Genomic DNA, 25,273 nt, shown 5'->3' with positions numbered 1-25,273 from the left:
TACAATGCATCGTTGTCAGTTATTACGTTAGCATAGTTCACTTTCCACTCTGGGTTGTTTGTTGTTGCACTATATCATGTATCTGAGTTCCAATATTTCTTGACCGGCATGCATGCAAAGCACCTTGAATTTTGCCTTGGCAGAAAAAGCACTTGCTTTTATCGCAGTTCGTAGATTTCGATCGGGTGTACTTTCCTGACACAGACATTTCCTCAGATTCTCCATGGTGCGATGAGGTAGTTGGTCTCCCTACGGTTCTGTGAAGAAGACTAACATCGGATGCTGCACAGGCTCGGTTATACCACTCTTCATCACGTTTGATATGTTCTTTATTGGTGCTTGTCGCATAGCATGTTCTGTGCCACACAACGTGCTTGTCACTTAGGTCACTTGCTGTCAAGTTCATTAGTTTTTCACTGAGCGTAACGAACACCTTGTTTCCAAAACTTGCTCTCAAACGGACCGCTGTCAAGAATTTTCGTACGTTGAATGTTCCTCAGATTGTGGTTGTTCTTTCACTTGCTCTTGTTTGGAGGTCTGACACTTTATGCATCGTGTATAGTTTATTTCTGTGCGTGCCTTTTTCTCATCAGGTTCTTCAGTCTGTGCCATGATTTATCTGCAAGTAGAGAAGAAACGCATATTTATAATCGACAACTTTCATGTGAAAGACAACATATACGTATATTGCCGGTCTACATATGTAGGATCAGGCACACGAGTGACCGTATCAATGTGGATACATCATGTTTGTCAAGATGTTAGTTCTCTATTATAGTGTCTTCGACTGCATACACTGTGCCTGAAAATATGAAATTGTCATTATTTATTGAAGTTTGGAAAAAATTATAAATGCTGACAAAATTGTCATTTATGGCGCCTATATTTTGTACAATATGACAAATATCTGTTTTTCTTTTCACTTTTTCACATCATACATTATTTCAATGGATTTGTTGTACCTTAAAACATACAAAACGATATATTGTGCAGGTCTCTATGATAAATATTACCGATGATATGACGATTATTCCATTTTCGTCACTCGGTGGCGGCCATCTTGGATTTTTGTCATAAGCGCTACTTGGAAAAATTGGAAACAGCTTATTTTCAGTGCAATGTGTTCTAAGGTAGTGAATTAACACACGTTTCCAGATTCTATATGAAAAATTGACCATTGTATGAATTGCTACATAACCGCATACACTATAATCTGTAATCGTACTAAAATATGCAATTTGGTGCCTGTGTGTTTCTCCGACTGATTTTATTTTTTTGACCGCAATATATTAGGTCGGTCCGAGATATATCCGATCATTACATATTCAATTGCAACCAACCTTGACAGGGAGACTCGGGGGGAGGGGGGGGGCGGTAACACAACGGAGGGGCCCCCACCCCAAGGGGTTTTTCCCCACCAAAGGGATTGCATGTTGAGTTGTATTGCCGTATTAAAATAGCTTATCGTGGCGTTTTTCCAAGGTGCTTTTAATAACAAAATCAATAACACTCATGATAATAGGATATTTTTTTTTCTTAATGTTATGAACCACGTTTAGAGACCATTTTTCCCCGCAGAGCAGGGGTTGGCCTTTTTCGGGCACCATGGTCCCCTTTTTGAAGCAATGTTTTATGGCCGGATGCCCTTCCTGCCACCAACCCTGTTAGTCGCCTCTTGCGACACACAGGGAATTACCAGTTAACTGGTACTCAATTATAACTTTTTCTTAATGTTATGACAAAGCAATATTAATACTAATAATATCCCCCCTCCTCAATAAGTTTCCTCCTTGGACAATCGCCATGTCAATTGTTTATAAATAGGTTATTGTGCCATGTTGTAGAAAACTTTTACCAATTGTAAATAAATTTTATATACCAAAAACATGTTTTATTACCTTTTTAAATGGTCGCAGCTGTTGTTTAACACGAAACTGAAAGAAATCTGGGCATCGGTGAGGCAATCTCTGCTTATGGCGTCGACGAACACACCTGAGCGAAGATCTACTGTAGTCTATATACCCCACCATGGTTAATAGCATGACCTTTCCTGCCGCTTGACGCTTTTCCAAGGTGTTTTCGTGGCTTTTTTTTTTTTTTTTTTTTTTTTGTGGCATTTTCCCAAGACCGCTTCTTATAACAAAATAACAACACAAATTATAATAGCATCATATTAATGTTATTAAAAAAGAATATCCCACCTCCCAAAAGGGTGTTGCGGCTTGCGATGTTGCTCCCCCTCTCCCACCCCCAGCACCCTTACGGAAATACATTTTTATTTTTATGATGGCGAATTGAGAATGGTGAGGCACAGTCTGATCCTTTTGATGACCTGATCTAACATATCATGGTGTCATACACAGTCTCATAATAAGTTAAAACAAGCCTGTACCCCAGTAGCGACGTGTACCCCAGTAGCGACGTGTGGTGAGGCGATTGTAGCGAGCCAATCCATGCTAGTCATACTAAAATACGAAATTTGGTGTCTGTGTGTCTGTCCGACTAATTTTTTGGACCGCAATACATTCGGTCGTTACCTATCCAATCTCAACCAAACTCGACAGGAGGACAAAGAGTCATACAATGGAGGTTGTAGCAACTTAATTTTCTTTCCTCCCCATGGGGGGTTTTCCGACTGATTTTTTTTTTTTTTTTTTTTTGGCCGCATTACATTCGGTCGTTACTTATCCAATCTTGCTTATTGTGGTGTTTTCCCTGGCAGCTTTTAATAACAAAAGTAATATCAACACAATGATAATAGCATGATATTGATGTTTTACAAAACATACCCCGAAAACCTAAAAGGTCCCTCGGACCCAAAAGACCCCAAGGAATCAAAAGATCGAGAAGAACTGAAAGACCCAGAGAACCCCAAAGACCCCAAATCCCTCAAAGACCCAAAATACCCTGAAGACTCTTTAAAATCCTGAAGACCCATAGGACCCACAAGAACCCATCCACTCTTAAATACCCAAAATACCCGGGAGAAAGAAAGAAAAAAGACTTCAAAGTCCCAAAATACCCCGAAGAGGCAAAAGACCCTAAAAGAACCCGAAGATCCTTCATGACTCTAAAGACCTCAAAGTCCCAAATGTCCCAAAATACCCCCAAATAGCTGTAAGACCCATTCGACCCCAAGATGCACAAGATCCTTAAGATCCCCAAGACCCTTCAGACCCCTTTTACCTTTAAGACCCTTTCAATACTTTCGACATCTTCAGACCTTTTATTCAGTTTAGACCCCAAGAACCTTTAGACCTTTACACCCAAAATGTAAAATTGTTCAGCCTGGCAGAGGTATGCACTCTACCGAGTGCCATTCTAGATCGCTCTTGTTGTCATCGAATAACAGACTGTGACCAGTGTAACATGCAGCTCCACCAATGGGAAACAAGATTTGCAGATGTCGTCTTTTCAGTGATTGAAAACATGCTTGTCTCCATCCTGTCCCGGGTACGCTTCTGCAATAGGGCAATGTCAGATGTCACACCACCTGCATGACAGGAGGCACCATCACCAATGTAAGTGTGAAGTTGTTCCAGACATGTCGTACAGCCCAGACCTTGCCCCCTCATACTCATACCGGTTTGGGTCCTTGAAAGAGGCTCTATGTAGTAAACACTTCACACAGCACGAGGATTTCCTCGAGGGCTGTCTGGGAATGGCTATGCACCAACCCTCGAGGCTTCTACGCTGCGAACATCAATAAACTGACATTGAGATTTAACAAATTAATGAAGATAGTATTAGCTCTATCAGAGAGGCAGCGATTTTTATTTTTTTTATGTGCATATTAGCTGAACGTGGAAATTGGTAAAAAGCTGGCTGAAGTGGGCTGGACACTTGGTGCAGATAGAGGATGAGAGAATGGCAAAGAGAACGGATATGTTGAGAGAGCAAGGTATGAGGAAAAGAGGTAGACTGAGGTTGAGATGCAAAGATTGTGTGAGGAGGGATATCAATAACCTGGGGGTGGTTGGAGAGTGGAGAGAGATGGTTGAGGACAGAGAGCTGTGGAGGAAGAAGTATTGTGGTCGAGGCAGGGCAGAAGCTTGGCACCGTTAGGAATAGAAACCGTTAGGAATCACCTGTTTATAAAGGGAAAAGAAGAAGAAGAAGAATCACGTTCCTTGCGGCTCATGTTGAAAAATGACCAGCACTATGTTGCATTATGGACTCGATAAAGTGTTGTGGAGTAATTTATTGACTCCTTGTACCTCCACATTTTATGCATCAAATGGAGATCGTTTGGTTGCTTGTGCTTCACTGAAATAATCTTTTAAACAGATTTATTTCACACAGTTATCACTAAAATTGCCACAGCCATCATAAAAAGGAATCTGTTTTATTAACTTAGCTATCATAAAATGTCATATGCATATAATATGCTGTAAACTATACAGGTCAATTTGGTTACAGCTTTTAAGGCATAATTAAAATTTCTGGTTCGTTCTTGTCTGCAGGCTGTTATCCAAAGCCCTTTCGCTGGAGGAGGGAGCCCACCCAGTGATGGTAATGTATTCCTTTTATAGTTTGCTTTTTTGTTTGTTGTTTAGTGAAACAAGTACTGTATATCATAGTTCAGTGGTACAAATATTCATGAATGGTAAATAAAAAAAATTAATTGGGTTTTTTTCCACACAATTATTTTCTGCCTGTTTTTCCTCAATTCTCATAGCTATGAAGGACTTACATTGCAGTTCGGCATTGTCGCCAGAATATATAAAATATAACTTGGCAGTGTTTTAAAGCTAGTGAGACCCGACCCCTTCAAGGAGTGAATTATGGTGCCAGTGAAATATTTTGCACGATGCCATATGAACAGCCCCCTTCCCTTTATAAAGATTCTGGTTGTGCACACCTTCCCCTTTTTATAAAGATTCTGGTTGTGCCCCCTCTCGGTTCTAAAAATTCCGGTCCCTTCGGAAGGGATCATGGTTAAATCACCTGCACTATTCCAAGTGTACAGGGAAAAATTGCAAGTATTCTCCCCATCCTTGTATGGAATGGGGGTGATGCATTATTTGGCCATGACCTGATCTTGGGTACCCTGAGCACATATACAAAATTTGGGGAAAATGAGCCAAGCTGTCTTTGATTCTACTGCATACGTACGTACAGTCGTGGCCAATAATATTGGCACCCTTGCACCTTTTTCAAAGAACTCAGAATTTTCTCTAAAAAATAAGTTGAAATTGAGAAAAGTATTTGGTCTCCACCATTCATTATTTCACTGGTAATATTACAGAACCTTTGTTTTTAATTCAGAACTTAATATATCCTTTTAAATCAGAAAATAAAAAGAAATGACATTGACAAAATTATTGACACCCGAAACTTAATATTTGGTAGCACGGCCTTTGGACAAAATAACTGCAGTCAAGCGCTTCCTATAGCCATGAAAGCTTCCTACACCTCTCTACTGGCAGTTTGGCCCACTCTTCTTGTGCAAACCTCCATTTCTCCCAGATTTGAAGGGTGCCTTCTCCCAACTGCTGTTTTCAGATCTCCCCACAGGTGTTCAATGGGATTTACATCTGGACTCTGCTGGCCACTTCAGAACTAGGCAGGTCGATATACCACCTGACCCACAACAAATTGCAACAAAAGGTTCTCAGTGGTTTTCATTCCTACTGGGTATACTGATCAACAGAAAAAAAGTCTCCCAAACTCTGACCTCCGGAAATGGGTTAAAACTGGGTCATTTCAAAGATGGCCGCCGCCGGGCTTCGAAATCACTAAAACAGCTATAACTTCTTCAATAATTCTGATAGAAACATAATTGCTGGTTCTAGTCCATGGTTTTAAGGGGTGAGCAATCCACTGGTGTCATTTAATTTCAGATCTGGGCAGTATTTAACCTGAAATCCAAGATGGCGGCAAAAATTCAAGACCGAAAAATCAATAAATTGTCCATTATATAATATATCCCCCATCTCGAAAGGCAATGATGTATGAATGATATGGTTGGGTCACTTTTGTGCATCTCTCATATGATAAACTAGACCGAGAGAATGCTGGGTCCAAGAGAATGCTGGGTCTAATGATAGATAAATATCTTTGAAACCCAATCCTGAGCAGGCCTGGATACAAATCTGCGACCTGGTGATCGGATGCTCAGTCCAATACCACTGAGGTACCGTCTCATCTACTTTTTTTTCAGTTGTATTTCATTTCTGAATTTTGTTATTTGTAAATCCAAATTTTATAATCTTTGCTGTATAGATTGTATTTTTCATGTGTATCATGACAGATTGACAGTTGCAAGATGCTCAATATTAAACCTGCAAAACTTCATCTTTATGTCAAAAAATGCCCGTCAGTACCAAAATGACTGAACACCAGGTGTCACTGATATATTTATTCGTGGACGTTACATAATGACAGTTTAGGTTACGTTTTCATCCAAGAATGTTATGTCCATTACACTGCCTCAGTTCAATCCTCATCACTGTCCTCTAGTTCCTCAGAGACTTGATTTAGCGGATTGTCACAACACGTCACTTGGCACGATCCACATGCAGACGTACATGGGAGCCCATTCTTTCTGCAGCTGCAACGGGGCGTACCACAAGCTGTGGTGCAGTTGCAGTGTATCATCTTCAGAAGAGTGTCTGGTGCAGCATTCATGGCAGTCATGATGGGTACGAATCGATTGTTTTCAAGTCCCCAGCCCCAGTCCAGAGGATCGAGGTCACTCTCCATCCCCATCCAAACCATGACCTGGTAGTACACTCGGAGACAATGAAACTTGGTGGCAGATTCCGTTGGGGGAAGACGTTCAGGTGTAACGAAAGACTTAGCAGCAGCGACCTTCTTGGTGAATATGTTGTAACGCATGGCTGCCAGAGAACATGTGCTCTCCCCACCAAATATAACGGTCATCGCTTGGCTGCCAAGGTTCTCTATTTCAGCGAGGCTCACGCCTCTCGAAGTGAATGTATCTGCACACAACTCGAGGACTTGATCATCTTTCACGAGTTTCTGAAAGACTGATTTCTTCCCAACGCCATACACACGCGACGTTGAATCACATCCTGTGAAGGAGTGCAGGAATAATAGTTGAGTGCACAATTTATTCCTGAGAAGATGCTTCATCCGATTGATGTCGTATACTTTCAGATTGCTTCTTGACTGGTTGTCTGATCTGAAATATAGTGGTTTCCCATCTGCCATACAGTAATGGAGCAGAAGCATCAACAAATCCGTGTCCTCTCCGATTAGTGTGGTGGAATGCAGAATTGTGCTGTTTACTGCTGTCTTTGCAATGTCCACATCAGCGTCCCCTTCTGCCTGAATAACTGTGCAGCCCACTTCCTTCAGCTGATCACCTATTAAGGTGATCAGTTGTTGCTTGTTACTGCCGATGGATAGGAATTCATCTCTCTTTCCGTCAAATTCGGTTTCTCTGCTGAAGTCCACAGTCGGATAGCTGTTGGTTTGTCCCCGTCTCTGCTGAGTGTTATCCTTTATCGAAGGACCTGCACCATAGCCATCAAAGACAACAGTTGCTGCCCCATAGTGCTTTGTTGTGAAGTCCGCATATGCTCTGGCTATTTTGCCATACGTATCTCCCTTCTTCCACTTGAGGTTGTGCAGCAAGGATCCTCCATCAAGCACATACCTTTCAGTCTGAAGGTGTGCTGAAGGTGTGGTGTCAGGTGCTCCTTCACATGCCAGTGCCTTGGTACAGTGGTCACTGACAGCCTGAGCCAGTTGAGGTTTGTCAGCCTTTCTCAAGATCTTGTTGTCCTCAAAGAGGGATGGTGGGTATGGACTGAGCTCAAAACTCATCACTTCCTCAAGTGACAAATCACCTGTCCGGGATACCACCAGGAATCGTTGGAACAGCAAGCTGGGATCGATGGTTCTGTCAGGAGCAACCTGGACAGCAGTTGAATTTCCCAGGGTCTTGGCTTTCTCTTTCCTCTTGATGGAGAAGGAAAACACAGGTTGTCCAATCATTCTCTCGATGATTTTGTTCCCAACAGATTCATATTCATGCACGTTGATGTCTTCGTTCGCCACAATACCATTGATGACATTCCTTCATGCAGGATCCGAGGAGAAGGGTGAAAATGCGTTCAGCTTTGTGCTTATCTTCGAGAGGTCGGATGTGTCTCTTTCAATTCTGGCACCAGTTGCTTCTTTATGCTGTTCGCTTGTTGCGTATGTGAGGTCATTGAAGTCCTGCATGGCGATGTTGACCTCAGATGTTATGGGGGCTGACATTGTCCACAATGCTCGCTGTTCCTCTGTCATCTTACTGCCATGAGTCAAGCCGCCGGTGCTTTTTAGTGATCTCATGAGTGTTTGTTCAATGACTAGATCACAGCTGAGGCCTGCCCAAAACTGGTTTGTTCGCCGGATCACATGGAAGCCATCTTGAAACTTCTCATACACATCTTGGTGTTTGCTCTCCAGTTCAGCCATTTCTTGTACGTAGAGGTAAGCAGACTTCAGGTAGTTGTGGTGTCCAGCTGCTGCAAATATTGGCAAGGCATCAGCAACAGCTTGCAAGTGATCCTTCCAAGACCCAGTGCGATCTGCCTTGATCATTGCCCGAGCAGTATGGAGCATCTTCTGATAACCCAGCCACAGCTTACTCGTTTTGGATTGTGCACCAAGTTCTGATTTCTTCGTCTCAAGTTCATCAGTGATCTGTACAATTGCAGCTGATTCTTCAAGACTTTCAAGAGAGATGTCACCCTTCAACAAGGACGAATACATTTTCTCAATCTCGTCTACTTGGATCACGAACTCAGGATTTTCATCCACTACAGATGCCACAATCATTTGATGGAGACACTTGTCCACCAGTAGATGGCCACGGAATGCCCTCTGAACAGATTTTCCGGACATCATATGAACTACAGCATTTTCACCGTACACCAGTTCCAGGATGTTTTTGAGTCCTGTACCCGCCATCAAAGTGCCTATTGCTCCAAGCAGATTCATGAACGTGTGAAAAGTACCCAGCCTAAGCACGATCCCCTTCAAATAGCTGTTCTCTGGTGCAGCACTGATGATCTCGGCAGCTTTCCAGTACAGGGGTTGATCAAACGTGATCACAGGAGGGACATGGTGTCTGATGGCCATGTTGGACAGGAAGTCCAAAGTGGACAGAATGCAAGACTTGTCGCCTGGGTACATATCAATCATTGGCAAATACAGAATGGAGGATGTGCCAGGATGTGTCTGCCCTTGATGAAGGATGTGCATCATCCCCTGCCAACCTGGAACTGTCTGCTTGAAATGGAAGGATAGTTCCCAGAAGATGTCAACTCTCATGTCACAGACTTGGAGATCTGGAAGGTCTCGGAACTTGATGTTACGAAGAACATGGGTGGCGAAGCGATATTCTTTGATATCAGTTTTTGACATCTGTACAATGTTCAGTTCTGAAATATTTTGCCTCGTCACGAGATGACTTGTTTTTCTACCAGGAGTCACTGCAGCTATCATGCCCATTCCGTGAAAAGTACCTTTGCCATCAATGGTGATGATGTTGTGATCTACATTGTCACCGGCAAACAACACTGATAGGTCAAATACGCCTGTTTCTTCAAGTAGCAAATCGGGTGTGACACAGCTTGCCGCATTCTTTTCAAACCGCAGTAATTCACCATATGACGAGCCATACCCCATATTACACAGGGTTTCCACAAGGAATTTTGACCGATATATGTGATGAACCTGCACGGCGAGACCAATCTGGAGTGGTGCAATGACAGTGCGAGGTCTGACTGCTTGTACTATGGCTTGTCCAATACCAGCCACTTTACGTTGCGTGTTTTTTCCAACGAACAGACAGTTCAACATATTTCGAAGTGTATCTGGAAGGAATGCCAGTGCAGAGTCAAGTTCAAGTTCTTCTGATTTTGGGTAGTGATCAGTAACAGATGGTACATCTGTCTTGATATCACTCTTGATCAGCCTTGCTGCCGTCTCGATTATGGCTTTCTTTTGTGCCTCTTCATCTCCGTCTCGCTGTGCATCTTTGTAGTAAGCCCGGAGTATGTGTGATGTTTTCTCCCTGAATGTAACTATGTCATTTAGGCCCTCTCCTTCAGCAATATAAATGGAGTCCCCATATCTTTCCTTCATTTTGTTCTTCAAATAGTAGTTGGTGTATGGAAGAGAATTTTCACCCGTAAGAAACTCCTCCATTTTGCCCCGAAGGTACGAAACAGTCATCTGTTCCTCATCATTCATCTCAAGATACGAACACATTCTGGAGAATGCCTGCTCTTGATCACTATCTCTCGGACGTCCAGATTTCCTACTTGTTGGATCTGGTCCGTTCCGGAAGTGAACTGGTACGTCACGCCCAGTGCGGAAATGGACACTGCACTGATGATGATATATGCAGTCAGCTGCATGAAGATTTCCACCATAGTACTCAATCCGCCCTTTCACTGTGAATGTCCAATCATCGGACCGATTCTCACAGCACTCCAGAATGGTTTTGGCAAAGTCGTCGGTCTTCACATGACTGTAGTCAAAACTTCCAAGGTGCACTGTGGTCCCACAGAACAAGCAGTCAGATTTGCTGTTGAAAGGCCCGGTCAACACACGTGAACTTCGCTTCATGGAGGGTTTGGATGGTCCTTGTTTCTTCTGTTGATTCAGGATGTCATGTTGATTTATGTACCGTTTACGACAGTCCGTGTGTACCTTGCATCCAGCCGCCACAGCAACGTTGTCACCTCTCTGAACACTGGCTGCATTGATGCCATCAGCGCCCTTCTGATGAATTTGCACAACGTCACTTCCATTCTCAAGCCTCTCCTTGCAAATTGGACACCCATCTTCGTAAATCTCAGGAGCACTCATTCTTCAAACCTGAGTAAGATATAAAACAAAACATTCAAGAAAAGAGCATTCGAAGAAGGGGATACTTAATTAGATCAGAGCCAGTGACACAACCACTCAATCGATGATGAACATATGACATCCTGGAATGAAAACAAAGTTTATATCAATAACCCTCAAAGAAACGAGGTCATCGTGGATGGATTACATGTCGTTTTCCATCTCTGCTCCTGTTATTGATGGATGAAAAAAAAATTGGCTTGAGTTACGGAAAATGGTAATCTGAACTAGTAGAGATCAAAGAAAAGTCAACATATCAATCGGCTGCCATCTTGGATTTATGGATTCAGCAAGCTCAATGGAAATTCCGTTTTTGCACAAGTGACTTCCTTGACCCATAAAATCCTGGGGTAGAATGAAAACAGATTTACTGTTCTACAATGAGCTCTGAGGAACAGACCAGTAGCAGATTGGTAGTCCATAAGAGTCTGCCTTGGCAATCTTGACCATCTGCAATGTGACCGACTTTAAACTTTCGAGGGCAGATTTTAACTTTCGAGGGGCAGATTTTAATAAAATATTCCCCTGACATGGAGTACATCACATATAATTACCGGTAGGAGAAGACTGAAAACCCCTTTGTTAGAATTTGTTAAAGGTTGGGTGATTGCCTAACAGGGATTTGATTATATACGGACAATATATTGATTTTACGCCCTTCCTTTTTTGCCGCCATCTTGGATTGCAGGTTAACATGGTTAAATACTGCCCATATCTGAAATTAAATGACACCAGTGGATTGCTCACCCCTTAAAACCATGGACTAGAACCAACAATTATGTTCCTATCAGAATTATTGAAGAAGTTATAGCTGTTTTAGTGATTTTGAAGTCCGGCGGCGGCCATCTTTGAAATGACCCAGTTTTAACCCATTTCCGGGGGTCAGAGTTTGGTAGACTTTTTTTCTGTTGATCAGCATCCCCAGTAGGGATGAACACCACTGAGAAACCTTTTGTTGCAATTTGTTGTGGGTCAGGTGGTTGTTTGTCATAAATTGACCTGCCTAAACAGTCCAGCGTTTTATCTTGAACCATTCCTTGGTGTTATTTGAAGTGTTTGGGGTCATTGTCCTGCTGCAAGACCCATGACCTTGGACGGAGACCCGGGTTTCTGACACGGTTCAACATTGCGCTCCAAAATGCCTTGGTAATCTCCTGATTTCATGACGCCATACACACATTCAAGGCACCCAATGCCAGAGGCAGCACAGCAACCCCCAAAACATCACTGAACCTCCTCCAAGTTTGACTGTAGGGAAGGTGTTGTTTTCTTTGAAGGCTTCATTTTGTTTTCTGTAAACATTGAGATGATGTGCTTTACCAGAAAGCTCTAATTTGGTCTCATCTGTCCACAGGACATTCTCACAGAAGGACTTTGGTTTGTTCAGGTGTGTTTTGGCAAACTCCAGTCGGGCTTTCTTATGTGTCTCTCTCAGCATTGGCGTCCTCCTGGGTCTCCTACCATAGGAACCCCCTTTCATTGAGTTGGCGACGGATGGTGCAAGTTGAAACTGTCATACCTTGTGTCTGAAGGTCAGCTTGAATCTATTTGGCATTTCATTGAGGTGTTTTCTCCAACATTCGGACAATCCTTTGCTGTAATCTTCGATCAAGTTTTCTCTTTTCTCTTGCCTCCCACGTCCAGGGAGTTTGGCTACAGTGCCATTGGCCCTTAAACTTCCTGATAACATTGCGAACGGTGGACACAGGAACATCAAGGTCTCTGGAGATGTACTTGTAGCTTTGAGATTGTCCATGCTTGGCTACAAACTTGTGTCTGACCTCCTCAGACAATTCTCTGGTTTTCTTTATTTTCTCCATGCTCATTGTACACACAGTGACACAAAACATCAGAATGACTCCTTTTCTCTATTCAAACTGGTTGAATGAGTGATTTTTATATTGCAGGCACCTGCAACTCACCACAGGTGAGTTCAATTCCAAAGTAAAGGAGAATCACCTGCTTGAAATCTAATTATTTCTAACAACTTCTAAAAGGTGGCAATAATTGTGTCTGGGCCATTTTCGGATTTCTGTGTGGAATAAGCTAATATTTAGTGGAAAAAAAATTCAGCTTTTTTTGTTTTGTTCCACTGCAAACCAAAGAAATACATATGTGGATACCAAGATTTTTTAATTTCAACAATTGTCTGGAAGAAATGGTGCATTATTTGAAAAAAGGTGCAAGGGTGCCAATGTTTATGTGTGTGTGTGTGTGTGTGTGTGTGTGTGTGTGTGTGTGTGTGTGTCAGTGTGTGTGTGTGTGTGTGTGTCAGTGTGTGTGTGTGTGTGTGTCAGTGTGTGTGTGTCAGTGTGTGTGTGTGTCAGTGTGTGTGTGTGTCAGTGTGTGTGTGTGTGTCAGTGTGTGTGTCAGTGTATGTCGTAATCACATTGCATATTTGTTCCTGCACATGTACGAGTCTGATTGGGTCCAGAACATGTGCAAGAATAAACTAACAACTGCACGAAGATGTGGAAACATCTTCAGGTTCATTGATGATTTGTTGGCAATTAATGATGGATTTGTATTTGATCAGCTTTATGATGATATTGTTGTGGATCTCAAACGTCGGCTCTCCCCTTACCAAGAGGGGGTTAATCCCCTTGTCTTTGCTCTGGCCGAAGCGACCCTGGAAGTTATGACGTCACTTCCGGACTACGTTAATTAGGGTTGTAAGCCGTCTTCTTATTACCTACTTATTAACGCCGCCCATTAAGCAAGGAAATAACTCCCGCTCGAACCACGGATATGATGGGATATGCCGAGCGGAAAGCAATCCGCGATCCGAGCTGTTAACAGGTGACGAAACCCGATTCTAAGCGGTTGCGATCGTGCCACGCTTACCCAATGGAGAAAAGACTGATGCGATCGGATAAGAGGGAATCGGGAGAATAGGAAGAACAGATGCGTTTATTAACAAATGTACAAGAAGAATAGGAAACGAAAGAAATGTACAAGATAGAAAGAGGAAGGAGAAGTACACAGGGCAGTCTTAAACAGTCTTATCTTATTCCCTGGACAAACGGGCCCGTCTAACACACACAGACACACACGGGGATTGTAGAAGAACAGGTTGATGGTCACCAGCGCGTCCAGGCTCCAGTCCGGCTCCGGTCCAGCAGACGAAACCAGGCAGGAAGCTCTGCGTGTAGCGTGACGCGAACGGACAGTTACAGTCACGTGAAAAAGTAAGTACACCCCATGTAAAGTTTTTGACTTTTGGAACATATTTCAACATACAGCTATTTGATCTTCATTTCAACAATATTGAAAGATAAAGGTGATATAACATAACAAATATCATGAAACATTTACATTTTGTAGTCCATTGTATAATTTAAATAAACATAAATGCAAATTTCGCATGTGGAAAAAGTAAGTACACCCCTACATTTATCAATACTTCAAATACCTAAAATTAGAAACAGGTGCACCAGCTCAGGTGCAAATGATTAGAACATCGTTAGAGAGGATCTTGGAGGAACCTGTCTTATTTAAACCTCAGACATTTAGTTTGGCTTGCTCTTTGTTGTTGAAGTGTGTGGCGTCACCATGCCGAGATCAAAAGAGCTCTCTGAGGCCTTCAGAAAGAAGGTTATAGATGCATACGAGTCTGGGAAGGGATTTAAAAAGATCTCCAAACAATTTGAAATCGATCATTCGACTGTCCGGAAGATCATCTACAAGTGGAGAAGATTCCAAACAACTGCCAACTTGTTCAGGCCAGGCCGCCCCAGCAAGTTCAGCCCGAGAGCAGACCGCAAGATGCTGAAAGAAGTCTCGAAACAACCCTAGAATGTCATCACGAGACCTACAGGTAGCTCTTGCCACTGTTGATGTCAAAGTGCACGAGTCTACCATTAGAAAGAGGCTGCACAAATTTGATCTACATGGGAGGTGTGCCAGTAGGAAAACTTTGCTGTCCAGAAAGAACATCAGGGCAAGACTGAAGTTTGCCAATGAACACCTAGGCAAAGACCAGCACTTCTGGAACAATGTGCTCTGGACAGATGACTCAAAGGTAGAGCTACTTGGCCACAGTACCAGAAGACATGTTTGGCAAAAACCAAAGACAGCATTTGACCACAAGAACCTGATACCAACTGTAAAGCATGGTGGTGGAAATATTATGGTTTGGGGCAGCTTTGCTGCATCAGGGCCTGGGCAACTCACCATCATAGAATCCACTATGAATTCTTCATTGTACTAAGAGGGTGCTTGAGGATAATGTGAGGCCATCTGTCGGAAAGTTGAAACTCAACCAAAGGTGGACCTTGCAACATGACAATGACCCAAACATACCAGTAAATCCACCAAGGAATGGCTGAAAAGAAAGAAATGGAGGGTTCTGGAATGGCCAAGTCAAAGCCCGGATCTAAATCCCATTGAGATGTTGTGGGGGGATTTGAAACGAGCTGTACATGCAAGAAACCCCTCAAACATCGTACAGCTGAAAGAATTCTGCATGGAGGAGTGGGCAAAAATTTCTCCCAGTCGATGTCAGAGACTGGTAGACAGTTATAAGAAATGCCTAATTGGGGTTGTTTCTGCCAAAGGGGGCAATACCACCTATGAGAGCCAAGGGTGTACTTACTTTTTCCACATGCGAAATTTGCATTTATGTTTATTTAAATTATACAATGGACTACAAAATGTAAATGTTTCGTGATATTTGTTATATTATATCACCTTTATCTTTCAATATTGTTGAAATTAAGATCAAATAGCTGTATGTTGAAATATGTTGAAAAAGTCAAATCTTTACATGAGGTGTACTTACTTTTTCACGTGACTGTATAATGACAGGGGGGGAGGCTGGTACTAGCGTACGTCAAAGGCGCACGACCCGCGCCAAACGCCCCTCTCCAATGTCCTTCTTTGAACTCCCAATGCCAGCGAGAGCCCTCTTTGATCACGCGCATATACTCTCGCGTTCTTCGTAATCACGACAGTCCTTGGCCGTCCTTCTTTAATCAGCGCCAGCGAGTAAGTCCTCTCAAATGTGCGCTCCCAATAAGTCCTTTACCAAGCGCCTTCCAACAAGTCCTCTTTTAATCAAACTTTCACTCGAGTGCTTAGCGAGAGTCCTGTCAATGTGCGCTCTCCCAATAAGTCCTGTCAATGTGCGCTCTCCCAATAAGTCCTGTCTAACGAGTGCTCTTCTCCTCAGTCCTGTAAAAGGGCTTTGTGCGCTCGCTTTTATAATACAGCCAGCGATCGCTCCGCCAGCCCAAAAGCCACGCCTATCAGGCGATGTCCCTCCAGCCCTGGTTGGCTGGTTATGGCTTACCGGCCCCGCCCTGATGGTTGGGTGACGTGGCCACACCTTCTTCCTGATGCTCCGCCCCCTTTTTCCGGGCCTCACCTCGTGGCTTATGGCGGCATTTAGCGAGCTCACGCTCAAGGGCAGCGAACGCTGCTAACAAAGGCGCGTAACAAATTGGGAAGGGCCATGGGGCACAGACTGGGGAGCGCGCTTAATGGCGTCGCTTGGAGGGAGGCTGGCAAAATGGACGAATGGGGCCTACTCCTTATTTGATTGACACAACGCAGATTCAACTATTGGAAACATGGCCTTATCTATACACATACTAAGGAATAACTGAAGTCCTATGGTGACCTACGTGTTGCTTGTGGCCTATCTATGGGGTGCTCTCTTTAACCTTTAATGATGTGATATTTACAAGAAGTGTGGGTTCTCAAAACCGCAACAATATATATCCAAAATAACTTGAATTAAAAAATGGAAAACCAAACTTCCACTTCAGTTTCCTTTTTAGAATTACAAATCGATATCCATAATAATAAATTTCACACCAAATTATTTGATGAACGAGATGCTCCGTTATTTGATCTCCAACTTTTCCATTCCACATTGTCCGAATGCTTTTCTTAGACAGCAGCATTCCTAAAAAGCTACTTTATGGTACAGTTGCAGCTGAAATAATTAGGACTGAGAGCAACCACACACAGCTCTGAACTTGTCAATAGATTAAAACAACTAGTCAGATGTATGTTAGCACAGGGAGCTACAGTTGGCAGATTAAAACAAGTTTTCTTTAATATCACAAAACGACACCAAATTAGTAAAATACAATACAAATAGTAAAAATAGTATTAAGAGATATTTATATAAATACTGTACAATATAAGAATTAAATATACTACAATGTTGCTCGGAATCCGTGGTTGTTAGGAGATGGCAGCATGCAAAAAACCGTTATAAGTGACAGAATATTCGAAATACAGTTTGATACAGAGGTAAGTGGTGTGGTCGTGCTGGTAGGTGGAATGGTATATTTAATGTAAGATGTGCATGATTTAATGTATTATCATATTACTAGTGGGGTCACCCGTGGGAATCCCACGGGCATGGAGGTGTATCGTTGCGATCGGTGCAGCCGTTTTTGCGGTACCTGGGACAATAACGTGAGGCGGGTGTCCAAACTTGAAAATGCTGGAGACCAAAGCTGAAATTAGAAAAACAATATAGCCTATTTTACTCCAGGGCGTCCCAGGATTACCCACCCAAAATTTTGTTGCGATCGGTTCAGCCAATTTTGCGGTACTTGGGAATGGACGGACGGACGGATGGACGGACGGACAGACAGACGGACGGGCATTTGGAGAATTATAGTAAGACTAGTGGGGTCACCCGTGGGGATCCCACGGGCATGGACGTGTGACATTTCGACATATTGAGTTAGATGCTGCACATTCAATTTTACAAAATGGTTACTGGCAATTCATCAGATCCAGAAATGGTGTAATGAACACAATTTATTTATTTCACATAATATGTGACCCCTCACACCTCTCCACCTGACACTCTCCTCTCTCCACCCTCACGCCTCTCCAATCCCACTCCTGCTCACACTCCACTCCAATACCTCTCACACTCCTCTCCAATCCCTCACACTCCTCTCCAACCCCTAGCCCCTCACTCTCCAACCCCTAGCTCCTCTCCAACCCCTCGCTCCTCTCCAACCCCTCGCTCCTCTCCAACTCCTCGCTCCTCTCCAACTCCTCGCTCCTCTCCAACGCCTCGCTCCTCTCCAACTCCTCGCTCCTCTCCAACCCCTCGCTCCTCTCCAACCCCTCGCTCCTCACTCTCCAACCCCTAGCTCCTCTCCAACCCCTTGCTCCTCTCCAACCCCTCGCTCCTCTCCAACCCCTCGCTCCTCTCCAACCCCTCGCTCCTCTCCAACCCCTCGCTCCTCTCCAACCCCTCGCTCCTCTCCAACTCCTCACACTCCTCTCCAACCCCTCACACTCCTCTCTAATCGGTCCTCACTCTCCAACCCCTCGCTCCTCTCCAACCTCACTCTCCTCTCCAATCGGCCCTCACTCTCCAACCCCTCTCCTCTCCAATCCCTCGCTCCTCTCCAACCTCTTGCTCCTCCCCAAACCCCTAGCTCCTCACTCTCCAACTCCTCGCTCCTCTCCAACCCCTCACTCCTCTCCAACCCCTCGCTCCTCTCCAACCCCTCGCTCCTCTCCAACCCCTCGCTCCTCTCCAACCCCTCGCTCCTCTCCAACCCCTAGCTCCTCTACAACCCCTAGTTCCTCTCCAACCCCTCGCTCCTCTCCAACTCCTCGCTCCTCTCCAACCCCTCGCTCCTCTCCAATCCCTCGCTCCTCTCCAACCCCTCGCTCCTCTCCAACCCCTAACTCCTCACTCTCCAACCCCTCGCTCCTCTCCAACCCCTCGCTCCTCTCCAACCCCTCGCACCTCTCCAACCCCTCGCACCTCTCCAACCCCTCGCTCCTCTCCAAACCCTCGCTCCTCTCCAACCCCTAGCTCCTCACTCTCCAACCCCTAACTCCTCTCCAACCCCTCGCTCCTCTCCAACCCCTCGCGCCTCTCCAATTTCTCGCTCCTCTCCAACCCCTAGCCCCTCACTCTCCAACGGTCACCAATGGAAATCCCATGGGCATGGACGTGTGTGACATTTGGACATCTTGATTTCGATGCTGCACATTGAATTTTATTAAATGGTTACTGGCAATTCATCAGATCCAGAAATGGTGTAATGAACACAATTTATTTATTTCACATAATATGTGACCCCTCACACCTCTCCACCTGACACTCTCCTCTCTCCAACCTCACGCCTCTCCAATCACACTCCTCCTCACACTCCCCTCCAATACCTCCTCACACTCCTCTCCAATCCCTCACACTCCTCTCCAATTCCTCACACTCCCCTCCAATCGCTCCTCACTCTCCTCTCCAATCGGCCCTCACTCTCCAACTCTTTTCTCCTCACTCTCCACCCCCTCGCTCCTCACTCTCCACCCCCTCGCTCCTCGCTCTCCAACCCCTCGCTCCTCGCTCTCCAACCCCTCGCTCCTCGCTCTCCAACCCCTCGCTCCTCACTCTCCATCCCCTTGCCCCTCACTCTCCAACTCCTCGATCCTCACTCTCCAACTCCTCGCTCCTCTCCAACCCCTAGCTCCTCACTCTCCAACTCCTCGCTCCTCACTCTCCAACCCCTCGCTCCTCTCCAACCCCTAGCTCCTCACTCTCCAACTCCTCGCTCCTCACTCTCCAACTCCTAGCTCCTCACTCCCCAACCCCTAGCTCCTCACTCTCAAACCGCTAACTCCTCTCCAATCCCCCGCTCCTCTCCAACCCTCCTCATCGTTGTTGCAGCAGCATCCTGTGCGAGTCTGTGTTCACGTTCCTGCGGTTTTAATTCGGGCGATGCTAGGTCAATGGATGGAAAATGACAACGACGGCCAGGTTGGAAGTACCAAACACTATTTATTTACAGGTATGTATAGAACACAGACAAAGCAAAGAATCTTAACAGCCTTACTTACGTCCCCAGACAAGGGCCCTCATTCGTTCGGGGAAGAGGGTAATGCGCGGGGAAGTGCGGCCGCTTCGTGCAGCTCTCCCAGATGGGCTTGGTCGTGCAGCTCGCCCGTATGGGCTTGGTCGTGCAGCTCGTGCGAATGGGCTTGGTGGACGACAGCCCTAGGAATCGCTCCAATCCAAGGCGCCAACAGCCGGAGACGATCGCGGCAGGGACGACGTGGTTAAGACGAACCAGTAGCGGGAACCAGAGAGCGCAGGAACCAGAGGACCGATCAAGATAGCCGGAACCCAGCGAGAGAGAGAGTATGTGTTATGGGCCGGGTTTTTATAACACCCCAACCCCTTCCTGAATGTTCCATGGGTCTCAATTGGTCGCCGGGGGTCACGTGACATGACAGCCCCTCATTGGTCACCCTCGGTCACTCCCCCCTGCTTTCCCTTTAGCTCCCATTGGTTGCTCGCTCCTCCTCCTCTCAGGAATGTCTCGTTCCTCCTTCGGGGAAGGTTTTATTCCTCCTTCAGGCCTGCAGGGCCTAGTCTAGTCCCATGACGAGGCAATTTAGGCTTCAACGAGGCCTACAGTCATCCTGCCTGACTCAACGCATTATTTGTTTTCTTTCTATACACTGGAAAGGGCCTATGCTTTACATTTAATAAGAAATAACTAACTATAGCAGGCTACATGTTGTGGTGTAACTAACTCTAGGGGGGTTGCCTTTATTCGCAAAACCCCAACACTTTCCCCCTCTCCGACCAGACTCGTTCCGAGTCGACCTTAGGTGGAGCGACCGGTAGAGTCGGCATTCAAATTTTACATTTACCATTAGTGTGACACATAGATGTAATTCCCCTGACATTTAACTCTAACCCCATGTGTGCGACATCATTTACACTAGATATGTCCCTCCTAATGCGTTGAGCAGCTAACTAACAGACTCACACCCACAACTGTTTGCGTATTTCTGGAATTTTTAAACTAAACACATAACCGGTGAGAAACATTCTTACATTTACATTTTTTTTAAACTTTAACCTTTATTTACAAAAACTATACCCCAGGACCTGGACTCAAGGTAAGAAGGAATGGAGAAAGGAAATGGAGGCACTTGCTGCCTGAGTCATCTTGCGGCTTCTTGCCTTGAGAGGTTTCCTAACAAAAACCGGCTGCCCTGAACCGGCAAAAAATCTCCCAGTCGATGTCAGAGACTGGTAGACAGTTATAAGAAACGCCTACTTGAGGTTGTTTCTGCCAAAGGGGGCAATACCTCCTATTAGAGCCAAGGGTGTACTTACTTTTTCCACAGAAAGAAATGGCATCTCTTAATTTTTTGTTGAATAAATTATTGCAAAGTCAATTTTTCATTGTTTTTCGTTCAGTTAGATCACCTTTATCTATAGATACTGTTTAAATGAAGATCAAATATTGATATGTCCACATATGCTAAAAAGATTTTTAAAACATTCCATGGGGTGTACTTACTTTTTGCACATGCGAAATTTGCATTTATGTTTATTTAAATTATACAATGGACTACAAAATGTAAATGTTTCATGATATTTGTTCTATTATATCACCTTAATCTATCAATATTGTTGAAATGTAGATCAAATAGCTGTATGTTGAAATATGTTGAAAAAGTCAAAACTTTACATGGGGTGTACTTACTTTTTCACATGACTGTATAATATCAGAGTCCCATTTTGGCCCTCAATCCTGATGTTGGTTTGCCCTCTCGACTGAACCCTTTTGTTCTATTGTGTCCTGATCCATTGAGTGTTATCGCTCTTCAACGAGCTGTGACTTTGAAAGAAATAAAAATAATTACGTTAATAAAATTTTTTGCTCATTATAAAGGTGTTTGTAAGTACAGTATCGGTGTGTTTGTTAAACTCTTAAACCGTTTGAAGTTGAAACATCTGTCGAAATTTCAATGCAAGGTTTCAGGACATGAAAAAGTCAGGGTGATGGGGGTGAGATGGAACCATTTTGGACAGATTTTAAAGATTTTTCAAACATACTTCCTTAACAACACAACGCAATTTTAGTAAAAACACAATTTGTTTATGCTGTGTTGTCACCCCTACCTGGTAGTTGGCTCCTGGTAGGGAAAAAATGCTTATTTTTTCTACTTTGTTGAACATGATGGCTTCACTGTAAATAAATAAATATAAGTACTGTATATGTGAATGTGTATATATACAGTATATTGCATATAGGAAGCCTTGGTTGTCATATGGATGGTGTGATTGCATTTTTCATGTCTGGATGTTGCCAAACAAATTTGTCTTAAAAAATGGAATTCCGAAAAAGTTGGTTACAATCAGTTTATTCTCATTCGTTTTTTCAAGCATGACCATGACCTTTTTAAGCATGTGAGGCCTCTATCAACCTCTATCATGACCATGACCTCTATCAACACAATTTTAAAGTTTCAAATAAAGACCCATGATTTGTGTGTTGAAGCATGTACATTCAGGGTGGTTAGCACCTTCGTGACAAAATAATTGTATCTGCAAATCTTTATTCTCATGGAATGACACTTTTTATGAAGTTGATCATTTAAGCTTTAAATTAATTGTTTTGTTGTGGGCATCAGTTGCCTTTGCTTAATTAACAGTGTTGTAATTTTCAACGTTTCAACATTTGCTGACAGTAATCTGAATCATTGCTGGGTGAACGTGTTTGAGTGCAGGTGCGGAGCGTCTCATCTCTCCATCTGGACAGTTTTATGTCATGATGGCATCACAGGATGTACTGCAAGGGGGGGCGCAGAGAACAATTGCACCTCGAACGCATCCATATATACAGTGTGTACCTGATACAAGAACACACCTACACACAGTGCACACATAATCTGAGAACACACCACACCTGCAGTAATCACCTTATTTGAGAGGCCACACGTGGTATATTTCACCCAATGAAGTACGCACCCACACATGCATTAGAACTACCACAGAGGTAATATTCGTTTTGGTAACTCTGATCCTACAATTCCACCTTTGGTAGGAAGGGTGATGGAAGCCGGACACCAAGAGACGAAAGGCGGCGGGCGCAACACAATGAAGGTCAGATAAGTGTGCTTCAACTTTAAGTGAGAAGAATGCAGCATTTCCTAGTCGCATTTCACCAGACACTAATATTGCATTAGCCATATCTGATAATGTTGGCACCCAGACAGCAAAAAGGCAAGCATGTTTCTGCCAAGCTATCCTATTAATCCTTGACACTCTGCTTTTGTGTGCATCCATTATTCGTGTGTACAGTGGAGAGGCGAAGAAGAGACAAGATAAACAATTGGATTGTGCAGCTATCAAAGGTGATACCTGACTGCTCTAGGGACCACGCCAAAACAGGACAGGTGAGACTGCACCCCTGTACTCTGGCTTAAATTGCTTTCTACACGCGCGTCGTCGCACTCCGCGGATGTGCTAAGGAGCGTTTGCTCTGGGCGCGGCTTGGAGCCGGAGGAAACCAGCGGCAGCCCCGAGCCGCCCCTCTGCCTCCCTGCACAGAGCAAGGGCGGTATTCTTTCGAAGGCTTGCGACTACATCCAGGAGCTACGGCAGACGAATCAACGCATGATGGAAGCACTTAAAGAGGCAGAACGCATACAGATGGACAATGAGCTCCTCCGGCAGAAGGTGTTTTTTGCCGCTTATTGCGCTCAATGTTGATCAGGGCAATTCCACGGTTACTCACATTACATATACATATATAGGTACATTAATGTAATGTATTGTAATGTGAGTAACCGTGGAATTGCCCATAATGTTAATTTTTCGCTTAAATATTTCAACCTGAAATTCCAAATGCTGGACTTCATATTATGGTCTCTGCGGATTTAGAACTTGTTTTTGTTTCCGATGCATGCAGCTGGAAGATCTGGAAAGTGAAAGGTCACTGTTGCGTGCTCAGCTACAGCAGCATGGTATTGAGATAATGGGATCAGGGCCTGGCCAGTAGCCACAACTTCCTGTTCCTCACTTTGCACCTGCATGATGATGGGCCTTGCATCTACCCCTGCCTTGTTCTGCACCAAACTCGGGCGAGGGGCTAGTGGCTAAGACTTGTGCTCTGTCGCAACAAAGAGAAGGCTCATGGAGGACACTGGTGGAGATTTGCTCATTTTTGGAGGGGTGAGGGGAGGTTTCGATCCATGAGAGCAATGCGCTACGTTGACTATTGTTCGACCTCGACTTTTACTATGCCGAATCGTAAGGAGCATCTCACAGCTTGCTTGACATAACAGAAAATCAAGAGCTTAGCTGAACTGTGGGATCATGCATAATCCAAGACCAAGGTCTCTTTATTGCAGGACTGTTTTACCCGTTTTAAGTTGGTTTGTCTGGTATGTTTTATAGTTGTACGGAAACCAATTAAGACTTTACGCGGTGCTATTACCTGTGCAAACCCCCAATCTTGGCCTCGTTCTGTTATTTTTAACTTTATTTCAGAGTACAATACTGCTTTCCATTAGGCTCATTTTAGGGCCTCTTCAAATGTGCGGCTGCATTTCTAACATGCTTTTGGTGAAGTGTATATATTGTACTAAATTTTCAAAAACAAAAAATAAAATGTAACTGCCTTTGAAATGTAGCGTTTGGTCCTTCGATAAAAATAAGGCCCACTGTGCTACACCATTTAAATTATTGGGGCAGCTGTGATGTATTAAAGACAATACCTTTGAATAATTTACGGAGATGAGAAGTTATTTTGAGTGTAAAATGCAGCTTTGATTTCTGCTAAATGTACAATGTATGAACAATTTAAAACGGCTCACTTTGGAATGAAAAAATGTTGTTGCTTTTTCTTTTTAACAAAGCAAACCAAGAGGTTAGAGGCACAGGTTAATCTGATCTGCACTGTGGAAATATTGAATTTATGAATTTTCGGGATGCATTCTTTTTTTAAAGGAGAGTGTGTCTGTTATTTGTTTATTAATAGCAGTTGGCTTTCAGGATAATGCGGACTGAAACGTGCCAGACGAGAGTCGATGAACATCCGATATCTTTTCTCCCATCTGTGGAGTCACCTTCCTCACTCGGTCCTCTCTCTAATCGTCCGTTAATGGTGATGACCTACCACAAACTTGTTCTTTCCCTTGCTACGCGAATCTTTTTTTTTTCTTCTTCTTTTTTTTCCTCTGACTGTTCTCTGTTCCTGACATTCTTTTCTGCATCTACCTTGTTTAATTGTGTACTTCTCTGCTCGAGTTTTGATGCATTGGCCTCATCCTCTTGGCTATCTCTTCAACAATGCCTTGAACTCTATATTCAAGAAAAACATTACGGTGTTTTTATAATCATTAAATACTGTCCTCTGAGGCTGTCAGCGTTACCTTTCTTGGCCATTTTGTCCAGCAATTGTAGGGCAGATGTCTACGAAAGCAACTAGATGTCGCAAAACATTGTTGAGCAGAGCTGTAGATGCATCTATCTGCCGTGGGTATGCTCTACTTGCCCCATGACTGGTGCAGCCGTCCTCATCGAACCCCTCCATCGCCACTCTCGGTGGGGGAGTTTCACATGCAGAGCAATGCATCGATGTGTTTGCCGTCCATCAGAAGGATG

At 44.0% G+C, this 25,273-nt stretch overlaps 1 protein-coding gene across 15 annotated transcripts in view; it reads left to right on the top strand.

Moving 5' to 3' along the window:
• Window positions 1-25,040, top strand: part of LOC137423172 (upstream stimulatory factor 2) — a 119,471-nt gene extending 94,431 nt beyond the window's left edge. For 7 of the 15 annotated variants that reach the window (XM_078774625.1, XM_078774619.1, XM_078774627.1 and 4 more), the window contains 6 exons: window positions 4,464-4,512; window positions 22,393-22,507; window positions 22,710-22,768; window positions 22,967-23,061; window positions 23,165-23,344; window positions 23,577-25,040. In XM_078774625.1, the coding sequence (XP_078630751.1) occupies window positions 4,464-4,512; window positions 22,393-22,507; window positions 22,710-22,768; window positions 22,967-23,061; window positions 23,165-23,344; window positions 23,577-23,666 (588 nt within the window). In that variant the 3' untranslated portion in view covers window positions 23,667-25,040. Of the gene's footprint in view, window positions 1-4,447; window positions 4,513-19,531; window positions 19,653-22,392; window positions 22,508-22,709; window positions 22,769-22,966; window positions 23,062-23,164; window positions 23,345-23,576 lie in introns of all 15 variants that reach the window. The other 8 variants (XM_078774631.1, XM_078774629.1, XM_078774632.1 and 5 more) reach the window with 4 other exon arrangements.
• Window positions 25,041-25,273: the final 233 nt, after the last annotated feature.

This window comes from Myxine glutinosa, chromosome 3 (assembly GCF_964187855.1).
Source record: "Myxine glutinosa chromosome 3, kmMyxGlut1.1, whole genome shotgun sequence".
NCBI lineage: Eukaryota > Metazoa > Chordata > Myxini > Myxiniformes > Myxinidae > Myxine > Myxine glutinosa.
The sequence above is the reverse complement of the archived record's forward strand: the minus strand, read 5'-3'. Positions and strand labels throughout refer to the sequence as shown.